General features: G+C 41.1%; 1 protein-coding gene across 2 annotated transcripts in view; it reads left to right on the forward strand.

The window, feature by feature from the left end:
* GALNT11 (polypeptide N-acetylgalactosaminyltransferase 11) overlaps positions 1–22824 on the forward strand; it is a 47428-nt gene that overhangs the window by 18880 nt on the left and 5724 nt on the right. For both annotated transcript variants that reach the window (XM_059470305.1, XM_059470294.1), the window contains exons 3-10: positions 765–888; positions 2215–2381; positions 7264–7389; positions 8675–8924; positions 11191–11308; positions 13159–13311; positions 15801–16019; positions 19108–19212. In XM_059470305.1, the coding sequence (XP_059326288.1) occupies positions 765–888; positions 2215–2381; positions 7264–7389; positions 8675–8924; positions 11191–11308; positions 13159–13311; positions 15801–16019; positions 19108–19212 (1262 nt within the window). The remainder of the gene's footprint in view (positions 1–764; positions 889–2214; positions 2382–7263; positions 7390–8674; positions 8925–11190; positions 11309–13158; positions 13312–15800; positions 16020–19107; positions 19213–22824) is intronic.

A 22824-nucleotide genomic window follows, 5' to 3' on the forward strand; every position in this document is an offset into this window, starting at 1 on the left:
GACACCAGCTGTCTGTCCCTCAGGGAGTTGTGTGAAGTGCCACAATGTTTTGGTTCTGTTCACACTGGTGAATGGCTCAGTGAGAGAAGCCCATGGCACTGAGTCAAGGCAGGCAGGATGGCATTGAAAGTTTCATCTTGACTTATAGCAGTGTCTCAATACCAACAGTTACTTCTGCCATGCTTAGTAACAGTTTCCAGTTCTGCTAAAATAATCAATAAACAGCAGCTCTGCTGGTGTTTTACCTGCTGTCAAAGTCCCAGGTGAGATAAACAAAAGTTTACAGTTCTTGTGTAACTATTTTTATTACCATGACTTCAGAACTGCATGAAATGGGAGCTGCTATTGTGAGGATTTTTCTACCATTTAAAATGTATTTCCTCACTCAAAAATCCCATTTCATACCTGTCACCTGTAGGGATAGATGCTGATTCATTGCATGCCAAAGTCTGTCCTCTGTTGCTTGTTTGATGTTGGTTTTAGGTGGTGCTAAGAATTAGAGGCCATGAGTGAAGGGAGGCAATAAACACAATGGAGCCAGCAGTCTTTGGAGAAGGATTTAATTTTATTACAGCTGCAAGGGCTCATAAGTGCTGCCTGTTTGTGACAGGGAGCAGAAATAGTTGCACAAACACACTTTGCAAAACCAGAGGGATTTTCAAGAGCATAATGGGTTTTAGAAGAGGTTAAAGGTTTCAATCCTTGATTTCTTTCAAATGATGTTTTTGAGCCCTTTAGCTGATCTTGGCATGTTTCTTTTGCAGGAATGATTTTTAATGAAGAAGATCAGGAAGTGAGAGACTTGGGCTATCAGAAGCATGCTTTCAATATGCTTATCAGCAATCGACTGGGATACCACAGGGAGGTGCCTGATACAAGAGATCCAAAGTAGGTGCTGATTTTTGGAGAGAACATGGTATAGTTTCATATGCTCAATGACTTGTTAGACCTGGTGCAGTATTTAATATTTTTGGTATTTCTGTCATACACTGTTCCATCCCCATGTTGAAGGTGATTTTCCAGCTATTTACCAGGAGTGCTTGATGTTAGGATTTCTATTCTTCGGTCTTTTTTGTCTTTTTTGACTGAATATTATTTCTGGAGATGTAATTTTTGTTTTTGATCAGCTGCTGAAGGTATATGATAGGTTGTGCACTTCTCTGAATATTTTCCATTAAAGAATAGATATTTTTCTATATTCTACCTGGCGCATATAGGGGGGGAACAACTCACCTCTGTAACAACAATGAAAACTCCAAAACATTGAAAAATAAATAAAAATTTATGCATAAATTTTCTAGTGGTTTCTCTGGTATGGGTGAATGTAATGAAATGTACTTGCTGATTGTTTTTTCCCAGAATTGAGCTCATTCTAAGTAAATGAAAGCTTTTCTTCTATACTTCTGGGTTTTCATTTATAATTTCTTGTTTTTATTGGATCCCCCTATGCCTGGCACCTTCATATGGCATTAATCTGTGATAGTTGGCCTTATTAGAAGTAGGGACGAGCTTTGAAAAGGAGAAGAAAGAATGATCTATTTTTTGGAGTGGGATTCATCTTGCAGATTAAGATGCTTAGATAACTGCTTGTTAGTCAGTTGTCTCTGCTTTTATTAAAATTAGCAGAGATCCAGTCAGTGGAGTTAATGAAGCATGCAGAGCTCTTCAGCTGACAAAACACACTTGACAGCCTTAGGGTGAGCTGAACACTATTTAGACTGCACTGACAGCAGTGACTAGACTTAAGTGTCTTAATCTGCCCTCTGAATCCCAGTGCTGGTTGTGTAAATAGGTATTTAGCCCCAGTGGAGGTTTTCTGGGCTATCCAGCTGTCTCCAGCAGCTGGCCAATAAAGCTGTGGTATTTTTGTGGGCCTCATGTCATATTTGAACTGTCTGAGCTACCTGAGGGTAGTAGACTGAAACAAGCCTTCACTATCTTCTGTTCTCTGTCTTGAGGATCTCTGGTTCTTATTCCCACCTCAGTGCATGGCATCCTTTGTTTCCTAACCAGCAGCAGAGTTATCTATGAGTCTGTGTTATGTGGAAAATAATTTACTATGTTGAGCCCTCCTATAGCTGTTACATGTCTGGGCTCATTATGTTCGGGGTTCCTCCTACATATTTATTGTTTTACTTAGGAAGTTTCAGCAGTGACCCAGCCCTGTGGAATCCCCTCTGTAAACAGTGCCAAAGACTCTGTTGCTGTTTGCAGGTGCAGAGAGAAGTCCTACCCTGCTGATCTGCCCTCTGCCAGCGTTGTGATTTGTTTCTACAACGAGGCGCTCTCGGCCCTGCTCCGCACGGTGCACAGCGTCCTGGACCGCACCCCCGCCCACCTCCTGCACGAAATCATCCTGGTGGATGACAACAGTGAGCTGGGTGAGACACTCCTTGGGAATGTTACCCTCCTGGGCCTTCCTGTGCTTCACTGACTGCTCAAAATAAATTGTGGAAGTCATGATGCAAAACCAGTTTGTACTGCAGCCCATCCACCTGAGTGCCAGCCAGTAGAGATGTGTGGTGTCCTGAGATGCCCAAGGGTGACATCCTCTTTGCCACTGGTGCCATTTTACTGATTAGCTTTGTATCATCCAGGCTTTAACATTCATAATCAGGTTTTGAAGTAATGATCATGGAATCAGAGAATGTTAGGGGGCTGGAAGGGACCTTAAAGATCATCTAGTCCCAGCTCCTCCTCTTCAAAAGCCAAATGCCTGTTGAGGAATGTGCTAGCATAGCAGTTCTTGCCAGCACGACTGTGCAGGTTCCCTGCTCACCTCTGTTCAAGTTCACAACTTCTTGTATTTCAAAGATTTTTTTAGTTTGTATTTTTATTTAATATATATAATTGTAGCTCCCTTGGTCTCATTGGTCTCCCTGGTGTCATGGGCAGGGACACTTCCCACTAGACCAGGTTACTCAAGGCCCTATTCAACGTGGCCTTGAAAGCTTCCAGGGATGGGGCATCCACAGCTTGCCTGGCCAACCTGTTTCAGTGTCTTACAAACCTCACAGTAAAGAATTTCTTCTTAATGTCTAAACTTACTTTTCCCTCTTTCAATTTGTACTCATTAATCCTTATCCTGTCACTACAGTTCCTGGTGAGTCCCTCTCCAGCTTCTCTGTAGGGTTCCTTCAGATACAGGAAGGTTGCAATGAGGACTCCACAGAACCTTCTGTTCTCCAGGCTGAACAGCCCCAGTTTTCCCCTGCCTTCACAGGGGAGGTGCTCCTCTCTTATCTCACCTCTTGCACACACTGATGAGTGGGGGTCATGGAGCAGCTGTTTATAGTTTGGGTTTTCTTAGCAGTTCTTTGCTTGGGCTGCTCAGGTGCTCAGAGCAGGTGACAGAGAGGCCACTCCTCGCTGTGAGGGCATGTGAAAGGAGCTGGAGCTGATCCTGGCTGCAGCCTTGCTGTGGCACGATGGAAACAGCGCCGTGTTTTCTCCTTGTTTAGCATTCCGGACCGGCAGCAGCGCCCTGGGGCTCAGCGTGGCTCTCCGACAGCCTCTTGTGGCCGCTCCGGGAGCGGCTGTCCCGGCTCGGGGAGCTGCTGTCCCGGCTCCGGGGGCGGCTGTCCCGGCTCGGGGAGCGGCTGTCCCGGCTCCGGGGGCGGCTGTCCCGGCTCCGGGAGCGGCTGTCCCGGCTCCGGGGGCGGCTGTCCCGGCTCGGGGAGCGGCTGTCCCGGCTCCGGGGGCGGCTGTCCCGGCTCTGGGAGCGGCTGTCCCGGCTCTGGGGGCGGCTGTCCCGGCTCGGGGAGCGGCTGTCCCGGCTCGGGGAGCGGCTGTCCCGGCTCCGGGGGCGGCTGTCCCGGCTCGGGGGGCGGCTGTCCCGGCTCCTGTCCCGGCTCCGGGAGCGGCTGTCCCGGCTCTGGGGGCGGCTGTCCCGGCTCTGGGAGCGGCTGTCCCGGCTCGGGGGGCGGCTGTCCCGGCTCGGGGGGCGGCTGTCCCGGCTCCGGGGGCGGCTGTCCCGGCTCCGGGAGCGGCTGTCCCGGCTCGGGGAGCGGCCTCTGCTCCTGCCCGCATGGAGGGGCCCTGCAGGGGTACACCCTGCAGAGTTGCTGTGCTCCTGTTGGAGGATTGCTGTTTTTTCTCTCGATTGACAGACAAGGCAAAGACAGACATGCAATTCAAGCATGGCCCTCAAAAAGCCTTTCATTTTGGCTCTTCAAAAGCCAAATGCCTGTTGAGGAATGCACATTCCTCAACATAGCAGTTCTTGCCAGCATGACTGTGCAGGTTCCCTGCTCACCTCTGTTCAAGTCCACAACTTCTTGTATTTCAAAGATTTTTTTAGTTTGTATTTTTATTTAATATATATAATTGTAGCTCCCTTGGTCTCATTGTTTGTTTTCTGGTTTAAGGTCTCACTTGCAAAGAGACTGATTAGATATGTCTGGTGTAGAATGGCATGCTCTTGTTATGCTGGAAGTGGATTTCTCTGAGGTCAGATCAAATGTTGAGATACAAGAGAGAACAAAGATCAAACACCGTTCTTTGCTGATAAGAATGTGTAGTAATTAAAAGCTTGTTTTGTTTTGTGTTTTGGGAGCATATGCCTTGCTATAAAGTGTCTTGTGCAATTTGTTGAGTATTCAGAGCTTGCCTTATTTCAAAACTCAACCTTCTGAATGTAAGGATGCATTTGATTAGTGCCTGTGTTGAGGCAGCAATACCATCACTCTTTTGGTCTGTTGTTAAATTGAAGCAATTAGTGAATTTGAACCAAATTAGGTTCAAAACATTCAGGTAGCTATTTTTGCCTTTCTGACTTCAAATGAACTTATTCTGAAGCCAAAGGCAAGAGGAGGTATTGTTTACACAGAATTACTGCTCTTGATGGTTAATTTTAATGGATGGATTCTTGCAGCAGAAGAAAGGTGGGATTGGGGATGGTTTGGGAACTGAGGAAATGGATAAAATCTTTGGCTGTGCTATGGATGTCATAAGCTCAGGCAGATTACTTGATCTTTATGCCCCTTTGTTTTGTTTTTAAATTGAAGATTAATTTTCCTTCCATTGCCTGCTTTCTGAAGTGGTGTTCTAGATGAAATTTTCTCAAGTTCTTCACATACAAATATGAGAGCTGTGCTACACATCAGTGCTGTTGTGCAAACCTTGGGCCTTTGCACCTAGTTTTGCCTCAAAAAGCTTCTTAAACTCAATCATTAACAGTTTTACTAGCCAAGCAGGCATTGCCATGGCTCACTGAACCCATTGTTGTATTTTTTCTTCATTCCATGAAAGGCAGGATTTCTTTTTCTGGTATAACCTCTTTCTCCCTGATTTAGCCTTAACCTGTTATGGAAAAGCCTGAGGATGTTTTGAAGGCTGTTACTGGAGACATTCTTCTGTGTAGAAGGAGAGATTGGGGAGCAGAGAAGGAGCCAATTGTCTGCAGCTCAGTACTTTAGAGTAGTTTAAAATAATTACACTCCAGACTCCCATCCTAGGGCCCATTTTGCCTTTGTTGCATAGATATGGAAGAAAGTAATGTCTTTTTGAAGACTGGCTAAAAGGGAGCAATTCTCTCTTTGGAGGAAAATTTCTCAGGCTGGATTGAAGCATTTTTTTGGGTTGTATCAGAAGTATCAGTGTTCCCAGTGGATGTGAAGGTGACACACAAAAACCCATTAACAGCAAAAATCCCAAAATGTGTCTGAGACAAACCTGCCTGTTAAGAATGATCTGTGATATGGGCACAGTTGCCAGCAGAATGCCATTTTTTGTGGGTCAAAACTCTACTGGTCCTTCCATTCTGCTGCTCAAGCCAACGTTGTGGACCTGGTTTAGCTCCTGGTGTGGATGTGACATATTTTCCTTTTCTTTTTCCTATTATTGTCAAGAGTTTGCAGATGTGAAACTCCTTCCTTGTTTATTTGCTTCATCTGCTGTAAGAGTTGAATTTGATAACTGAGCTTTGTGCTGGCCCATTGTTTCTGAAGGTGTACACTGTTCTTCTCTTGCTATAATGAATCAGGTGAAGAATGATTCAAACATTATTTAATTTAAGGTATGCAAATCTGCCCTGCTTATTTGGGTATCTCATTTGGAGATACTTCAGAGATTATTTAATCAAATTTCTAGGAGATTTTCTCTGAAAACATCTTCTGTATTGTCTGTGGCATATGATGTCATTACTCCAGACCAGGGGAGAGAATTCCTGTGACCCAAATGAGTTCTGTCTGTATCTCCCCAGAGAGTTTCCTTTGTGCTAGAGTGTTCTCTAGCATCATACTTTCTGTGTGTTACCTTCTCACTTCTGATCCACCACATTTCCTTGCAGTGCAAAGGCTGAGATCTTAACATTTGGAATGGCATCTGGGAATCTCCTGCCTGAAAGTTCTTATTCCTCCTTAAAGTTACAGCTCTGACTTCCACATATATTCCATTGGCATTTAATCCTGTTAACAGCAGCTTTAATGTTTGAGCTGACATTCATCAGAATAATGTTTATTTTGGCATATCCTCTACAAAAGTCTGTCTGCCTCCCTGTACTAAGGTTCTCTATCAAGTCTCAGTTGGGTTTTTGCTTTTCTCTCTCATTTTGTATTCTTCTTTATTTCTCCATAAGCTTATTAACTTATGCTTTTCCATTACTTCAGTCTTCATGTGTCCATCTTCTCTTCAGTAGTTCTGCTTTAATGGTAGAAACCCCTGACCTTGGGTGAAAGAACTATTGTTACTCTTAAAATTGCCATTGATGTTAGCTAAGTTACAGTGCTACCCTTGGACTCCTGCACTCCTTCAAAAGCACAGGCTTGCTTTGATCCTTTTGGGTTTTAGAAAAGCAGCCAGCTGTGAGTGAGTTGTACTTGGTATCTGTTGTTCTGTCACTTAAGCAGGCACAGATAATATTAGGTGTCTTCCTGCCTCTTTTGAAAGGTGTCAGCATTTGTTTTCATGTATGGAATGTGGTAATTTAAATCATTTGCCTGCGTGAAATGTTTATTGTTGCATCTGTTGCAAATGCCAGTCACCATGAGAAGAATTTGGAAATGTGTTTCTTTGAACAGCAATTTTTCAATTTTTTTTTGAGTCTAGTAGTTCCAGTTTACTTGAGTAATGTACAAAAGGCATTGGAGGGGAAGTATAGGATGTGTGAGTATTGCCCTTATGATACTCTTGGTCTGAAGCTCTGCTGTGCCAGGGTAATGTTTTGATCAAGATTTTGGCCCTTTTTTAGTTAAATGTCTTGTAATTTTAAACAGAGGTTTCAGAATTTCTTTCTTGTTGTTGAACTTGTTTTCCTTTTTTCAGCTGACCTGAAAAAAGACTTGAGTGAATATGTTAAAACTCAGCTTCCCAAAACTACAAAATTGGTAAGAAATGAGAAGAGGGAAGGCTTGATCAGAGGAAGGATGATTGGAGCCTCTCATGCCACAGGTACACTTGCTTTTCTCTCATTTCCCTGCATATTTTGATTAGTTGTTTGGGTGACTTCTCTTTTTGTAGTGCAGCTTTTCAGATGTTGCATGTTTGACTTGTGGTTACTTTAGCCTCCTGAGGGGTCTCTGCATGTCATGCCACACTCTAAGCTATGCAACTTAGCATTATCCCAAATCTTTCTTCCCCTGCGCTTTCTCAAATGATAACTGAAATTTGGATCCAAATTTGAGTGGTTTTTAAATCTCGAGACACTTTGAGTGTCTCAGCTGTTGATTCTTTTCTTTTCCTGGAGACATTTGCTTTCAATAAAATGAGGTACTTCTTTAGAGTGTGTAAGTGAAATTGTGAAACAAAACCAGTATTGTGCTCTAAAAAAGTACCTCATTTTATTGAAAGTTGTGAACACAAGTTATCATCATCCCAAATCTTCCCCTGCACTGTATCTCAAACAATGACTGCCGTGTTAGTGAGACAATGTGGAGTTTTTCCTATTCTTGCCCTGAAAGAATGTTGTCTCAGGAACATCTCCATGTGGTCAAGATACTGTAGTTGCAGAATGTTTTTTGCATGTTTTATGTGCAATAAATAATTTTGGTCTAAAATGAAATCTGCTCCCTTTTAAGGTACACTGATCTGGTTTTTAATGCTCAAATCTAATAACAATGTTTTTCTGTATAAGCTCTTCTGAGTGTTAATTGGGAAAACCAATATTTGGTGATTTATAAACAGACTTTACCAGAATTGCTTTCAGTTAAACTCTCTGGCATCTGAGAAAGTGTGTTATTCTTAAATAATTTTGAGTGGCAGATAAGTCTCTTAATTGGTGTTTGCTCATTAGCATTGTAATGGTATAATCCAGAGAGAAGATTGAAATGAATTTTAGCACAGCTTGGAAAATGCAAGCACATTTAGTGCAATTTTAAGTAATTTTATTGCTCTTCTGAACTGCAGGAGTTCCATCCTCATGCCCAGTCAAATACTGCCTGTGGGGTGACTTGTTATGTTTGTGTGCTCCAGAGTTGTTTTCTTTAGAGCTATTTCCTATCTCTTCCATATTATTCTAGTGTTATATAAATTTTATGTTGTGTCATAAAGATGCTGGTGCCTTTTTAGACCAACTGAGCATGAGGGTGTGTCACAGATCAAACTGTTCTTACTGACTGTGGCAGGTAATGTCTGTGTGAACTGCCAAGTGCTGCATTGTCCAATGCACGCGTGTTTGCACTGAATTGCATCTTTGTGTTCCATGGCCCCATGGATCTTTGTGCTGTGTGCTCTGCAGGGAAGGTGCTGGTGTTCCTGGACAGTCACTGTGAGGTGAATGAGATGTGGCTGCAGCCTCTGCTGACCCCCATCAGGGAGGATCACAGGACCGTGGTGTGCCCCGTCATCGACATCATCAGCGCCGACACCCTCAGCTACAGCTCCTCGCCCGTCGTGCGCGGGGGCTTCAACTGGGGCCTGCACTTCAAATGGGACCTGGTGCCCCTGGCAGAGCTGGAGGGACCCGAGGGAGCCACTGCTCCAATCAAGTAAGGCTCCTCCTGTGTGGTGACACGCTCTGTGTGACACAGGGGTGACCAGGAGCACCTCCTAAGCAGTGGGGAGTGGTCTCTGGCTGTGCAGGTTTAGGAGCAGGTGCCTAACCTGTCAAATATCTGACTTGTTTATTTCACTTAGTTTTGATCACTATTACCTATTTCACTTCAATTTCTGGCAATTAATCATGAATTAGATATATCTGTTTTATCAGGTCAAGAAAGCACACTTCTAGAAAATGCTTACAAAATAGCTGCTTTTGCTGAAGACAAAATTCTGAGGGAACATATAGCAGTCTGTACCATCCAATAATGTCACTTTTGAGCTGTGCATTGATGTTTGTTTCCAGTGTTTATGTGCTTGGCTTAATGATAATTTTGATACTGCCTTTGTTCTAGGAGTAGCCTGCATATCCCACTAATAAGAACTATATAATCTCTGTGATGAAATGCTGAAGAATTACTAGATTGGGAAAATCTGTTTGTGGTAATAGGAATTTATTTTTGTGATCTTTTGAGAGTTGTTTTGAAACACAAGTCTCAGTAAAGCTCAACACTGGGACTTGGAAGTTACCTTCCTTATCTTTTAACCACTGATGGCTGTGTGACCTGTACAGAACTGGCAATATCTGGTTCTAGTGGACGTGTAGCTGATGTAAAATGGTGTCAGCAGGCACCTTTTATTAGGAGTAGACATGTAGGGTTCAGACACAAGAATAGAGCTGTCCCAAGTGAATCCCTTCATGAAAAGAACCAGAGCTGCTGCAGCAAAGGCAAGGAGCTCACTGTGCTTTTTCCAGGTGCAGGTATCAATCTCAGTACAGAATTCAGGTTTGTCAGGTGGAGGAGCTGCCCCTTTTTTACAAAATAACTCGTTGTGGATAAGATTTTCCAAGTGAATCAGAAATTGGGTGTGTTTTCATTTCTCTCTCATTCTCTTTTCTTGGGCTGTAAATGAGGAGCATTTCTGCTGCCACAAGCAGTTCCAGCACAGGTTCTCTGCTGTCATCTGACAGCTCAGCAGTTGGCTTTCCCATGTCTCCCCATCCCAAGATTTTGTCTGAGAAGCCAGGAAAATTATTAAGTTATTTAACAGTTTGACTGGCTTGTTTGGAAGGTGTCACTGTGGTAGTTTCTGAACCTGGAAGGAAGGACAAACTGAAAAAATCTGAGTGGGGAATCAGCACTGAGTGTTAAAATCCTTATTGTGTTAAGAGCTGTTCTCACATTTAATTTGGTCAGTGGCTGAAGGTTAGTGTTGCTGTGTTCAACATTCTGTTGCATTCCTTCCACTCATTTTTATGAAAAGTCCTATGCTGAAAAGACAGAGAACTTTATAGTCAAAGCAAGTGTAATAATCTCAAAGATTACTTTTTCTGAGTATGAAAGTGATTTTTCCTACCCAAAGGTCTCTGCCTCCTTTGAAGAAGGAGTCTAGATTGCTATTTAACTTTGGAAAAGGCTTGCCATCCAACAGAATGTATTGCATTTTAGAGACTTTCCACAATGAAGTATTTTGGTATCAGAGTGAGAAAATTGAGAGTAACCTTTCAACCCAGTTTTTAAGGTGACAGAAACTGTAGTAGAAATTTATGTGAGAACAAGCAGTGAAATCTTGGCCTAGGCTTGGTTTCATCACAGGGGGTTTTTGCAAGGATGGGAAAAAGCCTTTTTCCAGCCCATGGGATGTTCCAACTATCATATCATGTTTTTATGTAGTGTTTTTACTCTGTTATACTTTTGTAGGTCATCCACATATTCCAGTGTTGGGATACAGTAGGAATTCAATCTAGAGACTGTACAGTGAGGATCATATGCAGATTTTTACAGAATAGAACACATTCTAGTAACATACAGGCAAGGTGAAAAACTGGGAAATGCCAGAGGGACCACTAGTATAAATACACAAAGTGTAAATAACTTGCCAGTAAACTGATAATTGAGTCAATAATGAAACAAAGCTGCCTCTGGCACTTGGTGTTCCTCTTTCTCTGTCCTATCCCTTTTCCTCAAGTTTGCCAGGTAAAGAAATATGATTTATAGATATTGGAACAATGGAAGATCACAAATATCACTTACAGATCTGCTTTTGCAAATGCTTTGGGACTAGAACTCATGTCCAAGTGACTGAAGGATTTGAATTGTGTTATGTCAGTTTATCAATTTGGACTTTGGGACCAACAGACTCAGCAAAAATTACTGTGTGGGGTTTTTTTCTCTGTTTAAAAGAAAATGAACTTCCTTCCATGCACCTTTTCAGGTCACCCACCATGGCTGGAGGGCTGTTTGCCATGGATAGAGAGTATTTCAATGAGCTGGGGCAGTATGACAGTGGCATGGACATCTGGGGAGGAGAAAACCTGGAAATATCCTTTAGGGTAAGCAGAGAATTTACAGCTCTGTGCTTGAATGTTTATGGCTTTTTCTTAGTTTGGTGGTGCAGCTTTTCATAACAGCTGTAAAGAAGCATAGGAAAAGAAGAATTATGCAAGTTTTTAAAATAAGTTTATGAGCAATGTCTAATGAATTTCATAAATTGATTAGAGATGAGTGGCTCACAGTAATATTGCTAAGATGTAGGTATAGTACATCTTAGTATATTTCCTGGGACAGTTCTGCCTCCTTTCTGAGGGCCTGGAAATGTAAAGGTTTCTGGAACTACATTGAGAATCATGGATAGGAGTCATCTTGGTTGGAAAAGTAATGAGAAAATCATAATCAGAAGATTATGATTTTGTCTGAGAAGCCAGGAAAATTATTAAGTTATTTAACAGTTTGACTGGCTTGCTTAAAGAGTGTCACTGTGGCAGTTCCTGAACTGCCAGTTCCTCCTTTTTGAGGACCTGGAAATGTAAAGTTTTCTGGAACTAATTTAAGAGTCATGGAGAGGGGTCATCTTGGTTGGAAAAGTAATAAGAAAATCATAACCAGAAGATCTGGAAATGGAGCTACACTGGGCTTCCTGTATTTTCTCTCATCTTCCCTGTCACTCCACTGAAAGAAAAACAACTTACTGTGCTTAATGTTGTGCTTATCTCTTTATTTTTGTAAAGGGCATTCATCAACAGGTTTGATAAGAGTCCTGAAAATGATATGCTATCATGACAGATATGAAAAGGGGATTAAAAGTTGAAGTTAGCATAAAAATACCAAACAAACCTAAAACCAGACACAAAGCTCCCAAAACTTTAGAGAATTTGTCAGTTAGAGAAATCAAGATTAGGGTTCAAAAATAAGAACAGGAATTTCATGCACTTGAGTGACTTTAAAGGAGTGTGTACTGAATAAATAAAATCTTTCAATTTTCAGTATAAATGTAATTATTGGGTATCTGAGTAGAAGTGTGTGGAGTGTGAGGAGATTATTGTTGTTATCTTGTAATACACAGTTTCAATAAAAAGGACTTTGAAATATTGGAACACATTCAGAGAATTTAGCTTCTGGAAATCCCTGTCTCTCTGGGGGAGGGTTGGAAAGAAGTTGAGTCTTTATCTTGTCTAGAAGGAGTTTTAAATGTGTCTTGATTATGAACTGCTAATGTGGGATGATTTTCTGGGGCTGGAGAACATATTAGTCCAGCAAAGGACCAGTGCTGGTAATTTGCTGGGAGATTAAGTTTAAAAAGCAATTTTAAAAAACAAAATGGAAGTAGAGTGTAAATAAAATATAGATCCGTGGTGCCACAGATAAAGACTCCTAAATGTAGCATCTGAATGGGAACAGTGTTTGAGTTCCTCTATCTTAACACAAACAAACAGCTCTGTCCAATAAGTTTCTATACTTAGTTGAAAAAGGCTCTCCAAGTTCCCTTGATGATGAAGACTGCTCTTTGTTATCTGTCACATAATTGTGGACAATTTTCATGCAGGTAAATGAATTTAGGTAAATGAATTTAGGTAACCTCATCTGCAGGATGAGTCCTAGCCCATATATCCCAGTCTTTTCTGCTAGGTTGTTAGAGCAAAACAGCAAAATTTTCTGTTTGTCTCTTGAAAGCCATGATGTGTTTTGTAGAAAGTATGGTCAAATGAGAAAAATAATCTTTTGTAACAGGGAGATCTAAAAATCTAATTTGTCAGAAAACATGTCATGAAGGCCAACATTGCTGACATCTAATCCTGCATAATGTATAACCCTCCCAAGGTATCCCTTGAAGAAGGGGAGAAGTTAGTGAGCAATCTGAGCAGTGTGTGAGCAATCTGAACATGTTCTGTTTTTTCATGGACAGATCTGGATGTGTGGGGGCAGACTTCTGATCATCCCCTGCTCCAGGGTGGGACACATTTTCCGTAAGAGGCGTCCCTACGGCTCACCTGGGGGACAGGACACCATGGCTCACAACTCACTGAGGCTGGCACATGTGTGGATGGATGAATACAAGGTAAGAGACAGTTCTAAGGTGATTGAATGGTTATTGACTGGTTTGTTTGTCAAAGAACTGTGTCACAGTGAGATCTGTTACAACTCTGATGGGGTTTTCCTTCTGTAGTCTGAACTCCTGGTGTTAGTTCTGATAGGAATTCCTAAATTCTGTATTCTGGTTTCTCATTTGGCTTTTGAGTCCTTCAGTCTCCTCCTTGATACTTTACTGCCTGCAGGAGATAGAGTTTTATGCCTTTTTAGTGAAGTAAAAGATGATGGATGAGCTTTTGTAAGCTCTGCATTGCTTTGTGTCCAAATCAGTATTACATGGCAGCCATGTACTGTGCCTTCAGGTAGTTTCCATGTTGGTGAGACAGGGATTTTTTTTGGCTGCTTGTTTTCATTCTGTTTTAATTAGCAATCTGCTTCTTTGTCTTTCCCTGAAAGAGCAATCAGGATTAACTTCTGGATTCAAGGGCAGAATCTTGTCTTCAGATCTTGATAGTGATGCTTTTAAACATAGATCAGGTGTTTGAGTCCCTCATCTCTGAGATACTTAATGACATTTTGCCCTTTGAGACCACAGGATTTGCTGTGTGCTCAGTTCCTGTGGTCCCTACGATTTCTATACAAGATGTATTATATTCATTTTATATTCTTTAGAGGTTTATGTTTCATTCCCCATCCTTTACCTTGATCTTCAATTTGAGGAACCTGTTAGAGGTCATTAATTTTTATCTCCATTCTTCATCTCTGTAATGCTTTGTTGGATCTGATCTATCACCTTCCCTTTTACCAATGTCTGGGCACAGTTGTTTTGTGATTAATGATGGCTTTCTCTGAAGCTTGGACTTGATTCTTATAATTTCCACTTAAACTGATTTATCCAGCAAGCACTTGAGCTGCTGATTCTAGCAGTCTCTTGTCACATATTTGTGCCCAGAACTTTTCCAGCTGTTTCTGGTCTGATTCTCTGATAGCTGCCAGAGAATGTATGGAAGAAAACTGGGAAATATTTTTGTTTTTGTAAGAAGAATGCAAATATTTAGTGCCAGTATAATTTACCAAAGCAATCTAACAATGCACAGTACAAAGATAAGACTTTAAGGAGTAAATATCAATATTTAATAAATGAAATGGGATGGAAATGATTCAGCAAAATTTTCATAACTGTCAAAAGCAAAATGCAAAACTATAAGTTCATGTACACAGTGGTAATAAATCACACATGCAAGGTAGGATACCAACATTTGAACTTCAACCAGGAAAGAGGAAATTGGAATAGCAGAGCTACTTTTTGAAGCAGGCCAGATTGTGATGTCCAGTCTGTCTCCAAACTTCCTCAAAGCTGACCAACACCAAGTACACACTTCCCCTTCTTCTGCTGTTAAAATAGCAGTGATACATCAAGCACATCCAAATGCTCAAAGATCTTGCTGAGGAGAGATATGTAACTTGTCCAGAGGTGATGCTGTCTGTTTTCTGAGTATCAGATAGCTGGAAATAATTGAAAACTGTCCGAGCCACATCATGGTGGGTGGATTCCAGATGTCTCCTAGAGATGAAGCCAGAAAAATACCATAGTTCAGTGCCCTGAAAGCAGAATAAATGGTACCTTGTAAACAAATTATTATGCAACCACAATGCCTTTTTGTGGGCTCTGTAAATCTATCTGGAATTCAATGCTAAAAGGGGATTTTTTTTCCCCTAGTTTTAGCAATAGTATTTGTGCCATGTTGTACATTCATGAGTTCCTGTTTGTCCCCATTGTTGTCTCTGCATTGGAGTCAGACAGCACATGAGATTGGGTTGGAATCTTAATCCATTTTCACCTAATTTGTGTATCATCATAAAATAGAATGTGAGAAGAGTAATGTTGTGGGAGCCCTTTTGGAGATGATGCAGATGAATGGAAAGAACTGGGCTTCCCAGAAAGCCCAGGTGACAGTTCTGGTTATTCACATGAATAAGGTGTGTTCCCACTGAACTTAATTATGTTAGCCCCATTTCTATGTCTGTTCTGGGATGATTTTACCCTGACCATTTGTAAAGTAGGAAGGCTGGAAACTGTGCCAGACAAAACACACTGGAATCTCAAAACAATGAAAATATTTTCAAGACACCTTTGTTAGAGGCTGCTGATGATACATGCATCTCTTTTTTACTTACTGATTTTAGGATGCCTGTATTGCCAATGAATAAAGTCAGGGGCTGGTTTATTTCTTCCTCAAGTTGGAATCTAACAAAGATCAGCAAATTTGTACCCAGGAATTATCTTAAAAAAAATCCTTCAGTTAGAAAGATTAGCTCAGAGTTAGGCAAGATTAAATCTCATTTCCTGTGACAATGCAAGCATTACAATTTCCTACTGCCAGTTTCAAACCTACTGGTTGAAAGCACTAGCAAAATGAAATTAAATTTTGAGAGTTCTGGAAACAGGAAAAATTTGGGAATCAGTAATCTGAAATGTTTTTCCCCTTTTCCCCAACCTGTTTCTCTTAAATACAGGAGCAGTATTTTGCTTTGAGACCTGAGCTGAGGATGAGGAGCTATGGAAATATCACCGAGCGTGTAGAACTGAGGAAGAGATTGAACTGCAAGTCCTTTAAGTGGTATTTAGATAACATCTATCCTGAGATGCAAATATCTGGGCCCAATGCCAAAGCTCCACAGCCAGTTTTTATTAACAGAGCACAGAAACGACCAAAAATAATCCAGCGTGGAAGGGTAAGAGAAACTTAAATAGATGGAATTCTGCTGTGTTAATTATTATGAGACTTTTTCTTATATATTTGCTCTAATACAACAAAAATAGTCTGATTCTGTAAGTTTTGCAACATGCTGTCTTGAAAATAACAGGATTTTTGTCAAATAAGTCTGATCTATATTTCAGATCATCCTTAGACTAGATACTGTTCCATGAGGTTTCTTACCTTGAAGTTCTGAGTTAGGAAGTCTTGCAGTCTTTAGAATGTGTTTTCATGGCTGTTGGTTCTGAAGATGGATTTGGACAGAGAGAAATTTGGCCTCAAATATTCATGCTCTGTTGGTTTATGATAAGAGTGCAGTGTGATTAGTTTCCAAACTCATTGCTTTTACTGGGTCATTTTCTGCAAAGGTGAACATTTCCATCTGAGGCTGATGATGGCTTTTCTAGTCTTGGCTGCTAGCTAATGAACAAAAGATGAGTTTTTCTCCTCTCTTTTTTTTCTTCAAAGTAGAAGTGAAGAGAGAAATTGTTATGTGTATTCATGAAGGAAATCATTATTAAATTCATGCCTAGGCTCTGACACCTTTGCTTATGGGTTTGTATACAGGCAGAGTCACCACACAGTTGCATCTGCTCTTTCCAGGGTCAAATTCACTTGATGGGTGCTTTTTATGCTTCCCAAAAATAATGGATAGTTTCAAACCCAAGACAACTATCTCAATGTCTTCCCTGAGGAAGAAAATACTCTGGAATAAACTGTTTCATGTGCACACAGATTATGGTTAGCAGGTTCCCTTTATCTCAGTAGTTGGAAGCATTTAGCAGTGATGTCCCCCCCAGGCTGCAGTAGCTGCTGGTTCTGCAAGGAGTGAGTCAGGAGGACTTGTGTTCATGCAGGACCTCTTGGCACCATTAGATTTTTTTCTTGGAAGCAACTGTCTGGGAATCCTCAATTTGTGCAGTATTTTTATAGCAATATCCCAGCCAAGCTGTGAAGTTTGTTATGTGGTTTCCCTGAATAAAACTGATGGGCTGATTCCCCTAGCTGTTGGATGCTGTTACTCCCCTAGTCAGACCTTTTTCCTTCTTTTTAGAATTTAATAGCTTTTCGCTTTCATTCAGACAGAAATTTAACTGAGAAATTGTTGGAGAGAACTCCTTGAGGGATCTGAATATCTCAGCAGCACTTAAGGTTAACTCTTCCCAGCAGTTATTTACCATGGCTTAATCTTGAGAAAAACTTTGTGCACCCCTTAAGAAATGGGGAAAAGAAACAGAAAAATGCAGTTTTTGGCTTGGTTCTCTGGGGTTCAAGAATTATACCCAGCATTGTATGAGAGAGTCAGCTTTGGCTCTGGTGGCTGTAGAAACTATTTCCAGATGCCTGCAAGGAACAGAATGATCAGCCAATGTCACCACTGTGTGCCAGACTCTTTAGGATTTGGGAGGAATCACTCCAAATCTCAGTTTATTCTCAAAAACTAATTGGGCCACAGATCAGTGGTGGTTTGACAGCTGGGAAGAAATGTAATGATCACAAATGGTTACAGCTGTTACCAGTGATATCCAATGCTGGCCATTGTGGCCAATAAAAAAAAAAAAAAAAAGGACAAAAATCATACAAAACTCATGTAGTCTATGGTTTAAAAACCTTCTGTTGAGTGAGGAATGATGAAAATGAGATCTGTGCTAGATCTGGGGTGTGAGGAAATGTTACTTGAATGTTTTGTGTAATTTGTTTTAGATGTGTGTGGGGCACACTCAAGGCAATTGTTGTTGTGCCTTGGGACAGCTATTTCCAGAAATGGTGTTTAGTGAAAAATATTATTTGGTATTTGTGCTAATTTTTGCTATCATGTGATCAAGCAGTTTGTTCCTTTTGTTACTGGAAGGGTATTTTGGTTTCTAAAAATTTGTAGAGTCAATAGCAATGTCAAGACAGCCATGGATGTCTTCATAATAAAGTTCAGCTGGCTAGTTAATCAGCCTGGCCTGGAGTTCAGGACAGCAAAGTCTTTTTTCCTCTACATCCACCTCCAGATTGGAAATAAAGTATTTTTAATGTGGGTGTCAGATCTGAGGCCCTGCCATCCCTCAGTCATAGTGTGCAGGCAGTGTTTGCTGCCTGCAGAGCCTGAGCCCCACCACACCAGGGGAAGGAAAATAATCAGGCTGAAAAGAACAAAATCATGCTGAAAAGCTGGCCAGCAGTTAGTTCAGAGCATGTGTGTAATTTAAAGCCACAATTAGAGTTGTTTTGTCTCCCTGAGTACCTCTGTGGGATACATCAAGATCTTAATGATTTTTTTGGTTCTTGAAATAGAACAACCTAAACCTCGTACAGCAGAAAATGTCTTGGATGGCTCTTAGGGTGGGAATCATTGTTCAGATCAGGAGAGACTGGCAGCTTGCTGGGAGGCTCCTTGTTTGCTTTCATGGTGGGTGCTCACAGTTGTGCATCACAGGACAGGCCTGAATTCAGTCCTCTGATACACCATCCCCCTAAATCAGATTAGGTGGGGCATTAGAGCAAAAATAGCATTTAGATGCTTGTAAAATGTTCTTTCTCTCCCTGATCCATCAGTAAAATACCACAGCTGATAACAGTGGCTTTTCAGTTACATAAATGCTCTTGAAAACAAATTTGCAAACAACATAAATCTCTGAAGTTGTTTTCATTTCAGTAATTCCTTCTCCTTTCTCAGGGAGACTGTCCTGTTCCATGAAGAGAAGTTGTAGGAGGAGACTTATGTTTAAGTTAACTGTAGTAAAATGCAGTTTATACAGGACAGTCAATATTCCTGAGCAGAATTTATGGGGCCTTAGACTTCTGTGGAGAGTGAAGAGGGCAAAGAACCTTGGCAGAGTAGAGCCAGGATGTGTGTACTACATTTGTACCAGAGAGACAAATCTTGATATAATTAGAAAGCAAATTGGAATTGCTTAGTGCAGTTTTTTGTCCAAATTATATGAGAAACAGAATGGCATTTTAAAAGGAAAGATTTTTTTAATAACTGCAAATGTTGGCTGAGTTTTTTTTTTTGAGCACACTAGGGATCTAGGGCTGTTTTTCACTCTAACTATCAAACTGTTTTCCTTTCCTAGCTGTATCACCTCCAAACCAACAAATGCCTGGTTGCCCAGGGCCACCCAAGTCAGAAAGGAGGGCTGGTGGTGGTTCAGGAGTGTGACTACAATGACCAGAACCAGGTATGAGATTCCCAATTTTATTGAATTCATGTCTTTAGAATGACCAAAATGTTTTCCTGCTGGCAGAGTGCCCTGGTGTGACATCTCATCAGCAGACAGGCTGCTGTCAGAGGGGCATTCAAACCATGGGGCTGGCCAAGGACACTGTGGAGCTCCTGCTAATGCTGAGTGTTGGATGTTATAATCTCCTTCTTCATGGCATGAATCTCTCTTTGACTGGGGGCTGCCCTAAAGTGGCTCCTGATGGGTTCATAATGCACTGATTGGCACTTCAGAATTTGTGGCAGCTCTTTCAGTTGGTTCCTCATACTGGAATTTAGAGCAGCCCTTTCCTGCCCTGCTGGTGTTTGTGTACTGCACACCCAGTCCTCTGCTGCTGGAGTGGCTGCAGTTTGGGATACATGAATGATTTGGTGTTAAATAAAAGGAATTCAGAAGATTCTTTGGCTACAGGTAAATTGCTGATCTGGGGATTAGTTAGGGATAGATTGAAAACCTAATGAGAATTTTTGGATCACTACATGAGGCCTTTGCTGTTTCACTTCTTGCAGGTGACAGAAATTCAGGACTTGGATAAAAAATCTCCAGGATAGAGAGATCTTCAGTTAATGCCATAAAGGCTTATATAGCTAAAAACTACTCTGAGAACTTTATGATTTAGGAGCCCTTGGGACCCAATTCTAAAATCTAGGTTGGATCTAAAGAGAAAAGTAATCAAAGGCACAGAATAAATGGAGCATGGGATGTAAAGCAGCACAGCTTTAGTAAAGGTGGGTTGTGCTGGGCTAACTTGATGCTCTATGACATGGACAACAGTTATCAGGGTATGGAAACTGCAGCAGTGGAGGCAGAGTGATTTGTGACAGTCCCAACAAAATGCTGATTGCTTTGTCACCTAAAGGGACTTTCTGCCTCCTGTTGTGGCCTCAGCAGCTGAGTGTGACACAGGAAGCCAGAGGGGTGTTTGCAGTTCTCAGGATAACTGTGGCTGGCTCTTGACATGTGGCCTTCAGGTGTCAGACAGGGGCAAGTACAAGCACATCCTTGTACTTCACCTCTGGAGCACTGAGAAATCATCACTGGGACCAAATTGCCACTTCCTGTGTTAAGGTTGGATTAATTAAAGCTGGCATGAGAATGGAATTTTTCCTATTTGATCTATTCTATTAGCTGTAGGACAGTCAGCAAGTCTTGTAAATAAAAAAGGCTGTGTGGGTGTAATAGTGACTGAGGGGCACCATCACCACCAAGTGATTGCACATTTGCAGGGCCAAAGCTGCAATTCTGAGCCATTCTGTCTTTGGGTGAGAAAGTTGGGCATGATGTCCACACAGTTATGCTTCCCTTTTCCTTGCTGCAATATTTCTCATAATGAAGTGCCACATGCCTGAAGGAAAAACTCTGTTGGTTTTCCACATCAAAACTTTTTTCTGACTTTTTTTTAATCCAGGAGAACAAATTTCAGTTATCCCTTTGGTGCTGAGAGAGACAAATCTGTGCTCTGATTGTTGACCTTTGGCTTTTCTTGTGAATCTGCTTTACTAGTGGTAAATTTAGCAATTATTTCTCATAAAAAAATGGCTGTGCTATCTTCTTTCACAATGATTTTGTTCTCCAACCAAGTATGTCAACCAACACTGTTTTTCTGCTATTACATTTATTTTGTTCTAATAAATCCCAAGAGTGCATTCAGCCAACTTGCTGTCATAACCTCTTGAACAATCTTGCTATAGATATGTGAGAACAGTATAGAGAAAGATGACATTTATTTAGCAGCTTCTTATAAAAATAGCAAGAAACATCCTGACTATTGGAAGCTTTTAGCTGTAGTTTCACTCAGCTTGTTGGCATTTTTCAGCTGGTTTTGCCCTAGAATTATCTGGTTTATGCCTTTGTCCTAGGAAAAAAGCCTGTGTTTGGTCTGGTGAGTGCATGTGAGAGTTGACCAGCCTCTCTAAAGTCATGGGACTGGCCTTGAAAGCAATTCTGGTTTACCTTTGGTTTGTGCTTGCTTTGTTTTCTCTAGCCTTCATGGCTGCTAAGGAATTTCAAATCTAATTTAACTTGGATTTAAAAGCAATAAGAGATATTCTGTAGCTTTCAGTTGTATCAGCATTATGGGCAATCCTTTTCATTGTAGTTGACTTAGATGTCACCATTAAGTAGAGTTGAAAATTAGCCAGGCACACCACACTGTCCTGGTTTCTCAGGCTTGACATGACTGACTTTCAGTTCATAATTTTGCTATAGAAAGAAAATAATTGGGGAAGTGGTTTTTGTATCTAGAAAATACAATAAAAATGATGTCTATAAGTTATAATGAAAAGGATGCTCCATTAACTGTAGTAGGAACAGTCTGGGATAATTCTGGGGACTGGACACAATCCCAGTTTTGAAAACCAAAGTCTTCACAGTGATGATCTCCTAACTGCTAGTTAGGAAGTGCATGCAGGTTGAAAATATCCTGCACCTCTATTGCCTCTTTTTTAAAAATAGATTACATTTTTAAATGGTTGTGTTTGGGGTTTGTTGTGGTTTTTTTTCTTTGTTTTTTTTTTTGGTTTTTTTTTTGTTTTGTTTTTTTTTTTTTTTGTTTTTTTTTGTTTTTTTTTTTTTTTTTTTGTTTTGTTTTGTTTTGTTTTTTAAGAAAATACATAGGAGGATAAAAGAAGAGAGCTCTCAGAAATGAGACATAAATCCTGGGAGGGCACCTTTCTGCCTGCAAACTTTAGATACTGTGCTGCCTGCCAGCAGTTTCTTTCCTCTTTGGGGCTGTTGCTCCTGACAGCCTTTGGCAGTAAGAGCTGAACATTATCCTTTCAGCCTTCAGCAGAAAATTAGTTAATAATTTCTGGAGTATACTAAGGCTTGCAATTGTGTAACAAAGAAACCTCATGGGGTGGCTTTGCTTTCCTGGTGCTTGAATCTGTTAATAATCTGCAAATTCATAGTGATACTCTAATCTGGATTTGGAACCAAATTTGGGCCTATTTTTCCTCTCTCCTTTGTTTTCTACACTAAACACATAATTAGTTTGGAATTAATTTTGGCTGTCTTGTGTAAGCCTTTCTGGAGAAGTTTCACACTGGGTTTAACCACAGCTTTTGACTGAAGATCTGTTCCCTGTGTCACTGCATCTTCTCTCTCCATTCCTACCAGTTCATCTCTTGTTTGGACTCAGCTCCATCATTGTTCTTTCCACAGTAATTCTCTCTGGCAAGTCCTGCCATTTCTCCATTCTCTCCTCCCTCTTTAATCTTGCCATGCTTTCTTTTTCATGGCAGGCTTTAAACAGCAAAAACTATTTTAGAAGGCACAAAATGCCTGAGGTTGGGGCACATTTTAATGTGATCCCTGCTCTTCTTCCAAGGAGGCCTTCCTTGTGTTATAATAGTCACTGTGATAATGAACTGAGTGCTGTCCAACTGAGGCTGTGTCCCAAATCCCAGCACCTCCCAGAAGGCTGCTTTTAGTCTCATAGGCCAAAAAAAGAGACAAAGCAAAATTTATGTGCCTGACTTTTCTGCCTAGAGTTTGATATGCCATATTCTGACTGTGAAACTCATGCAGACTTAATGGAAAGAAAAATAAATTACATAGTGAGCATGGCAA

The sequence above is a fragment of the Ammospiza nelsoni genome, chromosome 1 (assembly GCF_027579445.1).
Source record: "Ammospiza nelsoni isolate bAmmNel1 chromosome 1, bAmmNel1.pri, whole genome shotgun sequence".
NCBI lineage: Eukaryota > Metazoa > Chordata > Aves > Passeriformes > Passerellidae > Ammospiza > Ammospiza nelsoni.